Source organism: Hylobates moloch, unplaced genomic scaffold (assembly GCF_009828535.3).
Source record: "Hylobates moloch isolate HMO894 unplaced genomic scaffold, HMol_V3 SCAFFOLD_18, whole genome shotgun sequence".
NCBI lineage: Eukaryota > Metazoa > Chordata > Mammalia > Primates > Hylobatidae > Hylobates > Hylobates moloch.
In genome coordinates this window covers 60,828,029-60,843,329 of record NW_026652293.1, presented here as the reverse complement: position 1 = coordinate 60,843,329, position 15,301 = coordinate 60,828,029, and the positions used below count along the sequence as shown (strand labels likewise).

The 15,301-nt window shown below is 54.5% G+C and overlaps 1 protein-coding gene across 1 annotated transcript in view; it reads right to left on the bottom strand.

Annotated features, from left to right (window-relative positions):
• Positions 1 to 15,301, bottom strand: part of WNT3A (Wnt family member 3A) — a 54,250-nt gene that overhangs the window by 36,265 nt on the left and 2,684 nt on the right. The window contains exon 2 of the mRNA XM_032137703.2: positions 2,124 to 2,365. Coding sequence (XP_031993594.1) covers positions 2,124 to 2,365 — 242 coding nt within the window. The remainder of the gene's footprint in view (positions 1 to 2,123; positions 2,366 to 15,301) is intronic.

Here is a 15,301-nt window from a genome sequence, read left to right as displayed (position 1 = left end):
TCCCAGTTTCAAAACATACCACAAAGCAGCAACAATCAAAATAGTGTGGTATTGGTGACAGGACACACATACAGACCAATAGATTGGAATTGAGAGTCCAGAAATAAACCTATGCATCTATGACCAATCGATTTTCAACAAGGGTGCCAAGACCATTTGATGGGAAAAAGAACAGTTTTTTCCATAGAAGGTACTGGAATAACTGAATTTCCACATGCAAAAAAATGTGGTTAGATTCCTACCTCATACCATATAAAAAGATGAGCTCAAAATAGATCAAATACTTCAAAGTAAAAGACAAACTATTAGGTTCTTTGAAGAAAACATAGATGTGAATCTTTGTGACCTTAGGTTAGCTAATTCTTGCTTCAGTATGACATCTAAATAAACTAGATTTCACCAAAATTAAAAAATTTTGTGTATTAAAGGACACTTTCACAAAAATGAAAAAACCTACATGATGAGAGAGAGATATTCACCAATCATACATCTGATGCACGTCCAGTATCCAGAATATATAAAGAACACTCACAACAACAAAAAGACAAAGAATCCAATTTAAAAATGGGCAAAGGACTTGACTAAACATTTCAAAGAAGGTCTACAAATGGCCCCAAAGCCCATGAAACGGTGCTTGGCATCATCAGTCATCAGAGAAGTGCAAACTGAAATCAGAAGGAGGTTCTACTTCACACTCTAGGATGGCTAGAAGTAAGAAATACAAACACCAGAAAACAATGTGTCAGTGAGGATGAAGCTGGAACCCTCAAACAATACTGGTAGGAATATAAAATGGTGCAACTGCTGTGGAAAATAGTGTAATGGTTCCAGCCCATTGCAGCCTTGTCCTCCCAGGTCAAGCAAAGCGAAACAAAATTACCCTGTGACCCAGCAATTCCACTCCTAGATACAGAAACCAAAAGGTGTGAAAACAGGCGTTCAAACACATGTATGTCCAAGAAAAGGCCACAGCAGCCAAAAGGTGGAGACCACGCTCATGTGCATCAACCTGAAGAATGAATAAACCAGTGTGCTCCATCCATGCAATGGAATATTATTCAGCCCATGAACAGGAATGAAGTGCTGAAACTATCCACAGTGCAGGTGAATCAACACGCTCAGTGAAAAAAAGCCAGATGCAAAATATTGAGTGATGCCATTTCTTAAACAGGCAGGGTAGCTAAATCACAGGGGAGAAGGCAGGCGGGTGGGTGCCACGGGCTATGGAAGGGAGAAGAACGGGAATGGCTGCTTAATGGGCACAGGTTTCCTTTTTGGGTGATGAAGATATTTTGGAACTAGGCAGGTGATGGTTGCACAATTCTGTGAGATACCAAATGCTACTGAATTGAATAGTTTAAAATCACGGACTTTCTGTTATGTGAATTTCACTTCAACTTTTTGAAAAAAGATGCTAAAGTTTTAATCTTGTCCATGTTCTCTCTGTCTCTGTCTCTCTGTCAGTTTGTCTCTGTGTGTCTCTCTGTCACTCTTTGTCTCTCTCTATTGCTGTCTCTCTCTGTGTCTGTCTGTCTCTGTGCATCTTTGTGTCTCTCTCTATTCCTCTGTGTCTTTCTCTTTTGGTCTCTCTGTCCCTCTCTGTCTCTCTCTCTGTCTTTGTCTCTCTCTGCATCTTTCTGTCTCTATCTTTCTCCGTCTCACTGTTCCTCTCTCTCTGTGTCTGTGTCTCTGTCTCTCTCTGTGTCTGTCTGTCTCGCTCTCTCTCTCTCTCTGTCTGTCTTTCTCTCTGTCTCTCTTTGTCCTCTAGGGTGCCCCCAAACCTCTCCCTTCTTGTAGGTCTTTAAGTTTGTGTATTTCCTCTGCAAGCCTGGCCTGTGCCCTGGCTCCTGGGAGCAGCCCCGCCGCTGGCCATGGTTGGAGTCACCTTAGAATGCCCGCTTTCCTCTCCAGGGAGCAGGAGGAGGAGGGATACCCGAATAACCCCGCAGGCTCAGTCCTGCTTCAGCCCCAGACCGTCCTCCTGGCGGTAAGCGGGAAGGACCCCAGAGTCCGCATGAGGCACCGTTCCCACCATGTGCACAGATGAGAATGTCAGGCAGCGCCAGGCGGGAGACTCTGTCCCACTCCAGACTCATCTGCCCTCCCCCAGACCACTCCCGTACCTTTGTCCAGCACGGGCCCGAAGATGGCCAGGCTGTCGTGGACGGTGGTGCAGTTCCACCGGCGGCCGCGGAACTGGTGCTGGCACTCCTGGATGCCAATCTTGATGCCCTCGGCCACGCTGGGCATGATCTCCACGTAGTTCCTGCAGAAGCGGAGCTGCTTGGGGACCAGGCCCGGGATGCTGGCGCACAGGATGGGCTGCGAGCCCAGGGAGGAATACTGTGGCCCAACAGCCAGCGACCTGCAGAGGGCAAGACCCAGCGGTGAGTGTGGGGCTGGGACAGCGACACAGATAAGCAGGATACAGACCCTTTGCTCTGGGGCCTCAAGTGCATCTGGGGGGCGAGACGCAGCTTCCGCCATGAAGGAAATGTGATTTTTTATTTTGCGAGTAAGAGAATTTTTACTTAAAATCCCAATTAATGATTCTCTATGGCCTCTAAAATAATGTTCATAAACCATGCCTTCTAATTTTTCTTTTTTGAGACAGAATCTCACTGTGTTGCCCAGGCTGGAGTGCAGTGGTATGATCGTGGCTCACTGCAGCCTCCAGATTAGCTGGGACTACAGGCACACACCACCAGAGCCAGCTAATTTTTATTTTTACAGTTTGTAGAGACAAGGTCCTGCTATGTTGCCCAGGCTGGTGCCAAACTCCTGGCCTCAAGTGACCTCTCACTAGAGCCTCTCAAAGTGCTGGGATTACAGGCATGAGCCACCTTGCCCAGCTCTTAAGCCTGTATGTTATACATGAAGGGCTTAACACAATGTTGTGTGCAGAATAAATACTCAATGCTGGCTATTTAATTTTTTCTAGATGTTTTGATATCATCTATGTGTTTTTCTGTATGTTTTATCTGGAAGTCTGATTTTATGAGGCCAGGACCCTGACCTGCCCTATCCCCAAAACTCAGTTCAGAATTCAAATTGTCCAGATCTGTAACAGGAAATGATGCAGCCCCACATTCCTGCTCAGCACAACTGCATGTGCCCCGTTCACACCAGGTTGACCCTGGAGCCCAGTGGGGAACTCAGGGCTAGAACCGGAGAACTCAGGCTGGGGACTGGGTCAGGCGGGGGCTGCCCAGAGGAGGGATGCCCTTGGCTTTAGGATTGGAGGAGGAGGCCTGGCTTCCGGGATGTAGGCGTGACCCAGCGCAGAAATCACTGTGGAACTCAGACCCATCCCGCCAGCCCGCAGGCCCGCTTTTGGCTGTGTACCCCTAGATGTAAACACGTGTCCACAATGGGACGTGTTCAGGAATCTTCCCAGGCCTTTGAGCCTGAGAGCAGGAACTTGGACGCCACCCAAGCATCCGTCAATAGGACAGTGAATAAACAAATGAAGGCTGCCTCTAGGGTGCCACGCTGCTCAGAAACCCGAAGGCATGGGCTCCCGTGAGCACGTGGGGAGGAGGGGCTCAACTGTGAGATGCTCCTGGGGCCCTCCGCATCCCCCAGTCTGAGCTCAAGACCAGGCAACACTCATCCGCGAGAGAGGTCAGCACCGTGGCAACCTCACTCCTTGTTTTCCAGGTCCCAACAGCTCCCAGGCTGTGCTCTGCTTTTGGCAAAAGGCATTTGACACCTGTGCCGTTTAAATTAATGTAATTAAGTTTAAAATTAATTAAAATACAAGAAATGCAAAACTCAGCCCTTCGGTGGCACCAGCCATGCTTCACGTGTGGCCCGTGGCTACCCTGAATGGGATAGTTAGATAGGGAATGTGCCTGTCATCAGGGAAGCTCTGCCGGGCCAGCCTGGCCGAAGTGCTCTGTGTTTGACTGGGATGTTGGTTACGTGAGTGCTTCACGTCAGAACGAATTGAGCCATGCACTCAGGGTCTTCCATTTTGCTGTACAAAATACACTTCAATTTAAAGAAATCACCAGGTCCTTTTGGGCACTGGTGGAGGTGGGTGGAGGGAGAGAGTTTCTCATGCTTATGACCACCTGTCGATGTGTCCACTGGATCCAACCAGTCTGGCTTCCGGACAGGACTCCCAGCGTTCAGGGTCCCCAATATGTCTACCCCCTGGAGATCTGGCCTCCCTCTCCCTAGTCACCCTCCCTCCTGTCTGTCCCTCATTTGAGTGCATAACCTTGTGCCAGACCCCATGGGCATCCCCAGGCCACCACCCAAGCATGCACCCCTGCGGTCTGTCCTTGCACAGTCAGCTCCCTCGTTCACTCCTTTATTCATTCACTATATGCAGGTACCCTGCCCCAGGTGTCCCTGCACACCCCCTCCACCGTTTTGTAGATCCCAGCACTCCCAGGGAGGCCAGCCCTGATGCAGGCTGGGTTGGTGTCCCTGCTGTAGGGCAGTCTTCTTCCATGTCTCCTCCCCCATCCTCTCTCTTCCTTTGAGTCCCGGCCACTGGATGACCATCCGGGGTCCCTGGGGTATGGTCTGCCCTGCCACTGCCCAGGGCCGAGTGGTGGTGGCCAAGGTCAGCTGTCTCTGACCTGGACTGTGGGTGAGAGGCCTCTGGACAGGAGAAGGTGGGTTGAACCAGGCCAGGGAAGTGACCATAGGGGCTGGACTCGTGGTTTTCAAACCATGCACCTCAGAGCACCCAGGAACCCCAACAGAGGGGCCTGGGGGTGCCCATGGGTGAGTCTGGGAGACCAACTGTCTGCTTCGCCCAGGACTGCAGGGACTTCCTTTTTTTGTTTGTTTTGAGATGGAGTCTCGCTCTGTTGCCTAGGCTGGAGTGCAGTGGTGTGATCTCGGCTCACTGCAACCTCCCCTTCTTGGCTCAAGCGATTCTCCTGCCTCACCCTCCCGAGTAGCTGAGGTTACAGGTGTGCACCACCACGCCTGGCTAATTTTTGTATTTTTAGTAGATGGGGTTTTGCCATGTTGGCCAGGCTGGTCTCAAACTGACCTCAGGTGATCTACCTGCCTTGGCCTCCCAAAGTGCTGGGATTATAGGCATGAGCCACCGCGCCCAGGCAAGGGGCTTCCATTTTTAAGCCAAGGTGAGGTGGTTGCCCCAGGTGAGGTGCCTCCATTCCATGAACCCAGATGCTTCCCCTTCACCCATTCTATGGTGTGACTCCATGTGGGATGTTACTTGCAAAACATCCAGCACTGGTTCAGGACGTGCCTGCTACAGTGTTTGGGACAGAGCAGACTGACGTAAGCATAAAAAGATAAGCCGGATAGATAGAGAATGGAGAGGGTGGTGGGTGTGAGATAAAGCAGGCTGACTTCCGTATGAGCTGTGGACACACAAGGCTTTGATGTCCAAAGGCTGCATCTTTTCCAGATGTTTGAAAATTTCCCTAATGGAATGTTGTAGGGGACAAACATTTGAGTGTCATGGCTGAGGCCTGGGAGTGTGTCTAAGAAGGGCCGGGTACCTAAGCTCCAGGGCCAGCCTGGCTTACAGCCAGGGAAGTGAGCAAGAGGTGTCTGAAAGAAGGAAAAGCTTGAGTAGTTGAATGTCCTTTTTTTACTTGGAGACTTAGAACGAGGAGAAACAAAGGAATCCACTTAGAGCTCACTGCTTACAAAACAGGGACTGGCCTGGGGGATGTGGCCATTTCCAAGGCGCATCTCTTTTCCAAGGCTAGATGCTGGATTCATTCTGGGGGCTGTCACTCTGCCCACCCCCAGAACGCTATGACCAGCATGGAGCCGGGACCACCTCGGCTCGCAGGCTCGGGGCTGGGAGGGGTGGCCTTGTCCCTAGTCTCTAGGGAAAGCAGAGAGGGGGACTCCTAAGTCTGAAGCCTCCATTCTCAGGGTGCTGAGTCAGCCAGCTCTGTGCCCCTCTCAACCTCCTCCTGGGTGGGCCCTGGCCCACCACCTTCCTGAGTATGGCCAGGGTGTAGGTGGCCAGCTGCCAGGCCAGAGGTGGCTCCAGCATCCCTGGCCTCTAACAGCCCTGACAGGACCCCTCCCTTGACAGGCCCTTGTGGATTTGGGGTCAGGATGCGCTTGTCCTGCCTCCTGTGGACCAGAGGTCCCCTCCAGTTCATTGAGTTGCTTGCTGAGAGATTTCTCCTTCTGACAGCACCAGGCCACCAGAAGACCTGGGCCACACAGACCCTGCCTGAGGAGGGTGGAAAGCTGGCAGACAGTGGGGAGCTCCTGTGGGGCCAGGGAGCAGTGCAGAGGAGGGCCCAGGAGGCTCACTGGGCTGCCAGACTTTGGCTGGGCCTTGAAGGATCAGTTGGGTCATTAAAAAGAAAATCAAATATAAGGCTGGGCATGGTGGCTCATGCCTATAATCTCAGCACTTTGGAAGGCTGAGGCAGGTGGATTGCTTGAGGCCAGGAGTTCAAGACCAATCTGGACAACAGAGCAAGACCCCATCTCTACAAAAATACAAAGGTTAGCTGGGTGTGGTGGCACATGCCTGTAGTCCCCGCTGCTTGGGAGGCTGAGGTGGGAGGATCACTTGAGCCCAGGAGGACAAGACCACAGTGAGCTCTGATTACACCAGACTGGGTGACAGAGTGAGACCCTGTCTCAAAAAAAAAATCTACATTGCACAGGCACTATCCCCACACCAGCCCCCCAAAGCTCCTAGGATCCAAATTTCTAATCCAAGGAGAATGCAGATGCCCGGAATCCATCAGTGCTTGGGAAACCATGACCTGTAACTTCCTCCTCCCACACCCTGTGGGCCAGGCTTGCCTGGGACAAGGGACAGACAGGCCTGTCTCAGGGTCTCGCCAGGGAGTATTGGCCGCAGTGAGTGGGGGAGGGGCTCTGCAAATGGAGAGTGAATGAGAACCCAATCTTTGAAATCGAGTGTCCCCAGGGTCCTGTTCTCGGCACAAGTTCTCAGGATGCATCAAATACAATGCAACCTGGACTCCCGGATCCCACCTTGGAACGTAAAAAGGGCGTTCATGCCCAAACTGGGGAGGTCAGTCTGCGTTAGCCAATGGCAAAGCCCCAGTGCTGTTCTCTTGCTTTGTATTTTTTGTAGAGATAGGGTCTTGCAGCACTGGGAGCCAGCAGATACTCCCTCTCACTTTCCTGCTCATGCTGGCATTTCCTGACCACCTCTGAGTTCCAATACCTAAGCTTCTCAGACCCAGAGAAGGAGAAGGATCTGAGGGCCAGGGTGCCACCTCCGGCATCTTGCTATGCAAGCTCCAGGGACCCGAGCCACCGCTGTCTCTGCCAGCCCATCGCCATGGCCTTTATTATTTGTAAAATTTTATTAATTTACTTTTTTAGAGATGAAGTCTTGCTCTATCTTCCAGGCTGAGGGCTCACTGCAGCCTTGACCTCCAGGGCTCAAGGGATCCTCCCATCTTAGCCTCAGCCTCCCAAGTAGTTGGAACCACAGGCCTGTGCCATGATGCCTGGCTAACTTTTGTATTTTTTGTAGAGATGGGGTCTTTCTATGTTGCCCAGGCTGGTCTTGAACTCCTGGACTCAAGCCATCCTCCCGCCTCGGCCTTCCAAAATGCTGAGATTACAGGTGTGAGCCACCGCGCCCGCCACTGTGGTCTTTAGAGAGCTAGTCCCTCCTCTTCCCTCCTCCTGCGGCCTCTCCACTTTTCCAGCACTCTTGTCTCTGAAAGGGAGCCTTGCTGAAGCTGGTTGTTTCTCCCTTCCACTACCCAGCATCGCTCCTGTTACTACCAGCACCCAGCCCCTTACCTGGCCTCCACCTGCTGGGCAGGGCTCACTGGTGACCTCCCCACAGGCTCCAGTTATGTGGCTCCCTGAAACCCACATGACCTGGATAGGTGGCACTGGGACCTCCCAGAGCAGGAAGCCAAGACTCAGGGAATGGAGCTTTGCCATGGCCACCAGCTAATACAGCAGAACAGGGCTTCCCGCATGTTGGCCTCCAGGGGCCACTGCTTTCTAAGATCCTACAATGCCCTTCAAATGTGTTGATGTAGTTTGGATGTGTGTCCCCTCCAAATCTCATGTTGAAATGCGACCCCCAGTGTTGGAGGTGGGGCCTAGTAGGCCCTACTCATTTAGGTCTCAGAGGCAGATCACTCGTGAATGGCATGGTGCCCTCCCTGTGGTAATGAGGGAGTTCTCCCTTTATGAGTTCATGCAGGAGCTGGTTGCTAGAAGGAGCCTGGCACCCTCCCCTGCTCCCTCTCCTGCGTGTGACACACATACCCCTACTTTGCCTTCCACCATGAGTGGAAGCTCCCTGAGGCCTCAGCAGAAGCAGATGCCGGTGCCATGCTTGTACAGCCTGCAGAACCCTAAGCCAATTAAATCTTTTTTCTTTCCAGTCTCAGGCATTCCTTTATAGCAATGCAGAATGGACGAGTACATGTATGAAACCCCAGTCCCTGCAAAATGACATTTATAAATGAGTCAGAGATAAATGGCGCAAGTCACACAGACCCTGGACAGCCTCCTTGCAGCTGATGACCCAAGACATCATAGGGCTTCCTGTCCCCAGTGAAGCCCCCTTTCCACCCCAGGAGGCCACCCAGGGGGACATGAGTGGTGGCCCTAACAGTTGCACCTGCAGCTTTGGGACTGTTGGAACCTCAGTTTCCCCAGCTGAACTGGGGGGCTGTGGTTTAGAGCAGGGTCCTCCCAGGGTAGCCTCAGGAGCATGAGTGCCACGGGGAACGTGTGCTGGGTTCACCCAGGCTGCCTCTAGTTTGGACATTCTAAGGCTGACGGGGAAATTTCTATGGCTTCCTTGAGTCTAAACTTGCTCCGTGGCCTGTGTCTGTCTTCATGAGGACTCTGAGGGTCCTTGGGGGCTCCCTTGGGCCGAGTCTCTGGGGAGTCAGCCTTGCTGATAATCACCCTGGGGGGTCAGGGACCTACCCCCACCCTCTAGTCAGTAGGGTCTCCAAAAGAGAAAGGTAGTAGCAGACGCTTAAAGCAAGTGTGGGAGACAGAAAGGGGCAACATCAGGTGCCTGGAAGGTGATGGGCACAGACAGACCCTGAGCACTGGCTGTCAGTTCGTGGCTCCTGCCTGCTCATGGCCTCGAGCGGAGCAGCCACGAGTGGCCACTGTCCTGCCTGGTGCCCTAAGACAAGCGTGGCCCCAGCCAGCAGTCAGGGCCAGGAGCTCCCACTTGGGCTTCTGGGGCTTCTGATGAATTCTCCAATCTCCCCTTCGACCTCTCCCACGCTTTGTAGGCATGCAAACAAGTGTCTGGTCAGGGACGAAGGGTCCTTGCTGAGGGTCACTCACACAAGGAACCACAGGTAAGCACTTGGGCGGCGGGGGCGGGGCGGGAGGTGGGGGTGGTGATCTTGTCATCCGTCACTCCCTACTCACTTCCTGGATGCCATCGATCTGGATCACAGTGAGGTCTGGGCCCTGCCTCAGGGCGGTGGGAACAGCAGGGGCAGGAAGGCTGGGCCCAGTCCCCGGGGAGAGGCTGAGGCCAGCCTGCCCTCCCTGCCCCCATGCCCTGCACCCCAAGCCTGTGATTCACCGGATGAGGAATTCATTCCCTCTCCCCTCTCACTGCCAACACCACAGTGTCCCAGGAAGAGTCCGTGTTTCCCACGTCCAGCTGCCACACAGCTGAGTGGCTGGAATTCTAACTGCCCAACTGGATGGGACACCAGATATCCCTCTGGCCGTGCAAAATTCGTGTCCCAAGGGAATGTGCCCCTGCTCTTCCAATATCTCCAACCTCTCTTGCTCTGTCCCCTTTCCCTGGAATCCCAGCTCTGGAGGGAACGGCAGGGCTGGGCTAGCAGATCGCAGCACTCCAGCACCACAAAGCCTAGTGGAACCATCGTGTGATCATCCAGAAGGCCCCAGAAATGGAGATGATGCTTAGTGAGTTTTCAAAAACAGAACACAAACTGTTTCTATCCTTAGAAAAACAAAAAATTGAAAAAGTTGATAAGATCACAGACTTGTCTTTCCTTCCAGATTTTCACTAATGCTCTTAGGTTCTTTTTTTTTTTTTTTTCCTAATAATAGTTTGTTTTGAAGGGGAGGCTGTCATATTCACTCAGAACACACACAAATGTAGTTTTGTAAAATGGCCCCAGTACCTAGACCCATGGCTCCCGCCTGTGGCCAAAGTCACAGCAGCCATGCCTGCAGCCCACAAGCACTAATGGTTTTTCTTCCCCACTCCCTCACTTCTGTTGAAAGGCCGGGCAGCTCGCCAGGGGTACGGCAGAGACGCTGGCTGTGACATGCAGGGGAGGAAGGAGGCTGGCCCAGGACCACAAGGCAGGCGGTAGGCCAGCCCAGTCCGGGCCACGCTGGCCTCCCCAGCTTGGTTTGGTCCCATGTGCAATTTCCCGTCTTATGTGGTGGCACTGGAGGTGCTACCTAATCCCTGTGGATGGAGGCTCAGGGCAAAGCGTGGGGGCCTTCTCACAGCCACACAGCTGTGGAGATCCTGAGTGGCCATCGTATCCAGCCTCCACTGTTCCCGTGCAAGTCCTTCTGAGGCTGGCAGGCTCTTAGGTTTCTCAAGTCCAGGCCTGGTGTCTTTTAGCAGTAAAATTTAGCAAACTCAGAGCACCCATGTACCAAGGGCACGGCTCTGTGCTTGCATGTTTGCTGGGGGCGTGGAGACCTCACAGTAACGCTCCACGCAGGTGTGTGGACAGGTCTGGAAGGTGGGCATGGGCTCTAACTTGGGCCCTGTTACTCGCTTGTTTGCTCTTTCTCTCTTTCCCCTCCTGGGCCTCAGTTTCCCCATCTGTCAAATGGGGTAATGGATCCCTCTCCTACCTGAAGCTCTGAGAGAGGGGGGGAGCAGTGCATGGAATGGGGACACTGCTCTCAGGCCCTGCTGCCCTGCTGGATGTCATCTCAGCCTTCTCCTGGCCTGAGAGGGACCCAGCGCACCCCACTCGCAGGTCTGCCAGGGCCGCCCCTCCAGGATGCAATTTGTGCCCTGAGTCCAGCTGGTCACCTCCTGGGACCCCTCTGGCTCCAGCACAGCTGCAATGCAGGCAGGTGTGGAGGACCAGGGCAGGTGGGTGTCTCTGCCATGGAGGGTCCTGCTTGGGCAGGTGGGCTTCCGCTCTGTGGGGCCTCTGGAGCAAACATCCTGTTCCAAATCTGTCTTCTTAAGATCAGGGCCACTCCATGGATGGGGATAAGGCTTCCTTTCTCAGACCTGAGGCTCGAAGTGATTCCCTGTTGGTGGACGACCTCCCATCTCGCCCAGGCTGAGACTGCCCGAGGGTGCCCATCTGCCCGGGAGACCCCCGAGGCCCTGGTTTCTCCTCACACCCAGTGGTGGAACTGCAGCTGCCTGGAAGACCACTCTTGGCAGCTCAAGCACCTTGTGAGCCGGCCAGGGTCCCCAGGACTTAAGGCACCCAGGTCCCTCCTGGGTGTCGGCACCCCTTCCCAGTCCAGGCTGCCCGGCCCTGCCTGGAGCTCTCCCAACCCGCACCTCCTCCTGCCCGCCGGCCCAGCTGGGATTACTGACACATACTTTGAACGAGTCCCAGCAGGCACAGCGGCTCCTGTGCCCGCGGCCACGCACTTGCCAGTTTCCCTGGGCGGCAGCGGCACGTTTTGCTAGGGAAGGAATGTGGAAGCAGCAACGTGAGAGACACCTCCAGGGTGTCACCTGGGGAGGCCAGTAGGGAGGCCAAGGAAGCGGCCATGTGCCCCTCACGAGCCTCAGGGCTATAACCAGTGAGGGGTGGGGTGGGGGATTGTCCAACATTAAAGTGCACAGCCTGGGCCACGGAGCAAGACCCCATCTCAACAAAAAATAAAAAACACTAGCCAGGCGTAGTGGCACAAGCCTATAATCCCAGCTACTCACAAGGCCAAGATGGGGGAGGATTGCTGGAGCCCAGGAGGTCGAGACCAGCCTGGGCCACATGGTGAAACCCATCTCTACAAAAAATACAAAAATTAGCTGGGAGTGGTGGTGCGCGCCTGTGGTCCCAGCTACTCAGGAGGCTGAGATGGGAGGATCGCTTGAGCCCATGAGGGTCGAGGCTGCAGTGAGCCAAGATCACATCACTGCACTCCATCCTGGGTGACAGAGTGAGACCCTGTCTGTCTGTGGGGCTGTACAAGTCTCCTTTGTGAATGACATTCCTTTTCTTCAGCCTCGGTAGGTGCAGCTCAGCACCTCCCAGATACCACTTGGGGCACAGGCTCTCATCCCTAGGGAGCTTTTTCCCTTTGGGAGCCAGAACCAGCCTCCTTGGCACCTGCAACCTCTGCCCCAGCCCCTGCCCCTTGAGCCACACAGAGTCTAATCCTTCTTCCCCAACCAATAGCCTTCAGAGACATGAAGCGGGTCTTCTGAAGAGAAACAGCAACCCAGCCCTTCAACTACTCTTAAAGGGGGCAAGTTAGAAGTCTCACGTTTGGGTCAAAAATCCAATGGATGAGGGCTACAGGCAGTGGTCCACATTGAGAGAGCCCCCTGACCCCCATCGCTCCAGGTGTGGCTTCAGGCTGGCTTTCTCAGACTAGAGTCTCAACAGAGGGACGTGGTTGGTTTGTTTTTAAATTTCCATTATTACAAAATCCACAGAAATGGTTGCAGCACTGTCAAACCGCTACAATGTCACCAAATCCTTTTTAAATTCCCATTTCTGTTCTGATTTCTTCATGGCAGGTGGCCAAGCATTCACATTTGGGCTCTGCACGGTAGGCCCCATGTTGAGAAGCCCCAACGGGGTCCCTGGATAGAGATGGCGCGAGCCCTGTTGCCTGTGTCTTGGGAGGGCTGCTGGACACCAGAGCTTCCCTCCTCATGGTACGGTGATGTGCACAAGGGACCCAGTGGAAGAAGTGGCCACTGGGCGGTCACCACCCCTAAGACTGGGCTGCTATGACTGTATCTACTCATCCTGCTCTCCCTGCTACAAAGGATTCCAGGAGGCTTATGTGAAGCAAACATCGTTAGAACAAGCCCCGTGAGTCAGAGGGGCAGCTGGCCTCAAGGGCCCAAGCTGGCCAGTGCCTGAGGTGCGAGCACCAGGCAGGAGGAGCTTTGCACTCTGGAAGGGTGCTATGGGTCCCTGAGGTGGCTATGGATCCTGGCAGTCATGCAGGGCCAATGTCTGGTTGCAGACACTTGACGTGTGGCCACTCCTGACCATCACCCTCAGGAGGGGTTTGTGTGTGGGCAGCTCTGAGGAGCAATGCCACCCCCAGGGCCCTGAGAGCCCACAGCTCTGGGAGGGCTGGCCTGGTGGCTCCACTCAGCTCGTTTCACGAGTTTTATTTGCTAGTGACTGCTGTCCTCAGCACCAGAGGCAGAGACGAGAGGCAGAGACTGCAAAAGACAGAGAGACAGAGATGAAAAGAGATAGAGTGACAGAAACAGGCAGAGAGAGACAGAAGGACAAAGAGTGAAAGAGAGAGACAGACACAGAGAGAGACAGAGATGGGCAGAGACAGATACAGGGAAGAGAGAGAGAAAGACAGGGAGAGACTGAGAGACAAAAGTATGGAGATATGGAGGGACAGAGACAGGGAAGAGAGAAACAGACAGAGAGACACAGACAGCTATAGGCAAAGGGAGAAGGAAGAAGGGGCTAGGGTGAGGCCAGGCCTGTGGAGGGAGTGCGCCAGTGGCAGGCTAATGTGGAGGCAGGGCGACTCTGGGAGTGGCAACCATCCCTCCTATCACAAGGCCCTTCCCATCTGAGCTTCTGGGTACCCTGGGCTATGTCCCTGCCCTGCCCGACTGGCCCCTCTCAGTCCCCAAAACACCCATGCTGCAGCCACCTGCCCACACACCACACATGTGTGCCTGACCTGTCATTCCAGCCGAGCTCCTTCCCTCCCGCACCCCTGGCTCCTGCCTCTCTAAGCTGCCTCTTCACCCGACCCGTCTTCCAGTCAGGCTGTGTCCCCACCGCAATGAGGCCCACCAGGACTGAGGACACAGGGGCGAGGTGCCTGGCGGTGGTGCAGTGCAGAAACTGGCTGAGCAGGGCCTCCAGGGGTGCCGGCCCTCCAGCCCATGAAGGGCTGGGAGGAGGGCCTGAGATCTTGTGCCCAAGAGGTTGTTTGCACCCATGAGTGTGTAGGAGAGTGGGGGCCTGAAAGGACCTACATGTTCTGTTGAGGGCTGTGTGAGATGCCCTATAAAAATGGAGGTTATGATGTGTTTCTGTCATAGTGACAAGCTCGAGGCCCAGAGGGATGTGAGGGAGACCCTGGAGGGAGCATGAGCGAGGCTGTGGAGCAGGCCAGGGGCAGGGAAAAGGCTGGACACAGCCCACACCGCACTTCCCCGGGACAACTGGGATGGCCATCTGCAGGCAGCCAGGTCTCTGTGCTTGGGATCCCATAGTCCAGCAGGAGCTGGTGACGGCCGGACAGAAGGAACGGCCTGAGAGGGAGAGCAGGGCTGGGTGAAGGGCGGAGCTTGCTGTGCTCTGCCAGGCAGCGGCGGTGGGTATGGCCAGGCCTGGCAGCAACTCCAGGTGGCTGGGAGGGTGTGGGTCCCAGGGGAGGGCCAGGACTGAGAACGGAAGCGGGAGGTGGCCATGGCGGGAGTGCCACAGCCCAGTCTGGTAAAGGCAGCAGAGGGACATGAAAGATGAACAAAATCCAGTTGCGAGCCCCGAAGTGGGCTTGGACCCTGGGGAGGCAGTGGCGGGAGGCACAGGCCCACCTCTAGGGTCCTGGTGGGGTCCCTGGGGAGATGACAAGATTCCATTAACCCAGATATGGGAAGAAGAAGGGAGAGGTGGTCAGAGTGCCCTGGAGTGCGGGTATGCCTGGGGATTGTTCTCAGATGGAGCCATGGTCTCCTTGGAGCGCAGCTGCCCTGTCCTCTGTCCATGTGGGCTCTTCCAAGAATTCTTGTTCCTGAGAACTCAGCTTAGAAGGGGCGTGCAGGGAGGCGGGGGCCACTAGGTTCCTGCCGTCTGTGGCCTCATGGGACGCAGGTGGTCAGGTGCATATGCCTTGGTCTGGTCTCCTGCCTGGCTCCTCTCTGTCACCGGATGAGCTCAGAATGGATGCCCCTGGGCGTCTGTACAGCTCTGGGCCATTCAGTGTCAGGCTAGGCCCATCTCTCTGCATTTCAGACCTGCTCGGCCTTGGGACCACTGGCATCTGCTGCGTGGGTATAAGACACCTCTGGGCCACCCGGCCCTGGGGAGGCAGGTGGCCTTTCACACTCTCACAGGGCTGCTGGCCACAGGGACACCTTTGCCTCTCCCTCTGCCAACTTCAAAAGCCTAATTACCCTGATTTGGGCTGTTTCCTGGTTTGTTTCTCCAGGTGAGGAGATTCC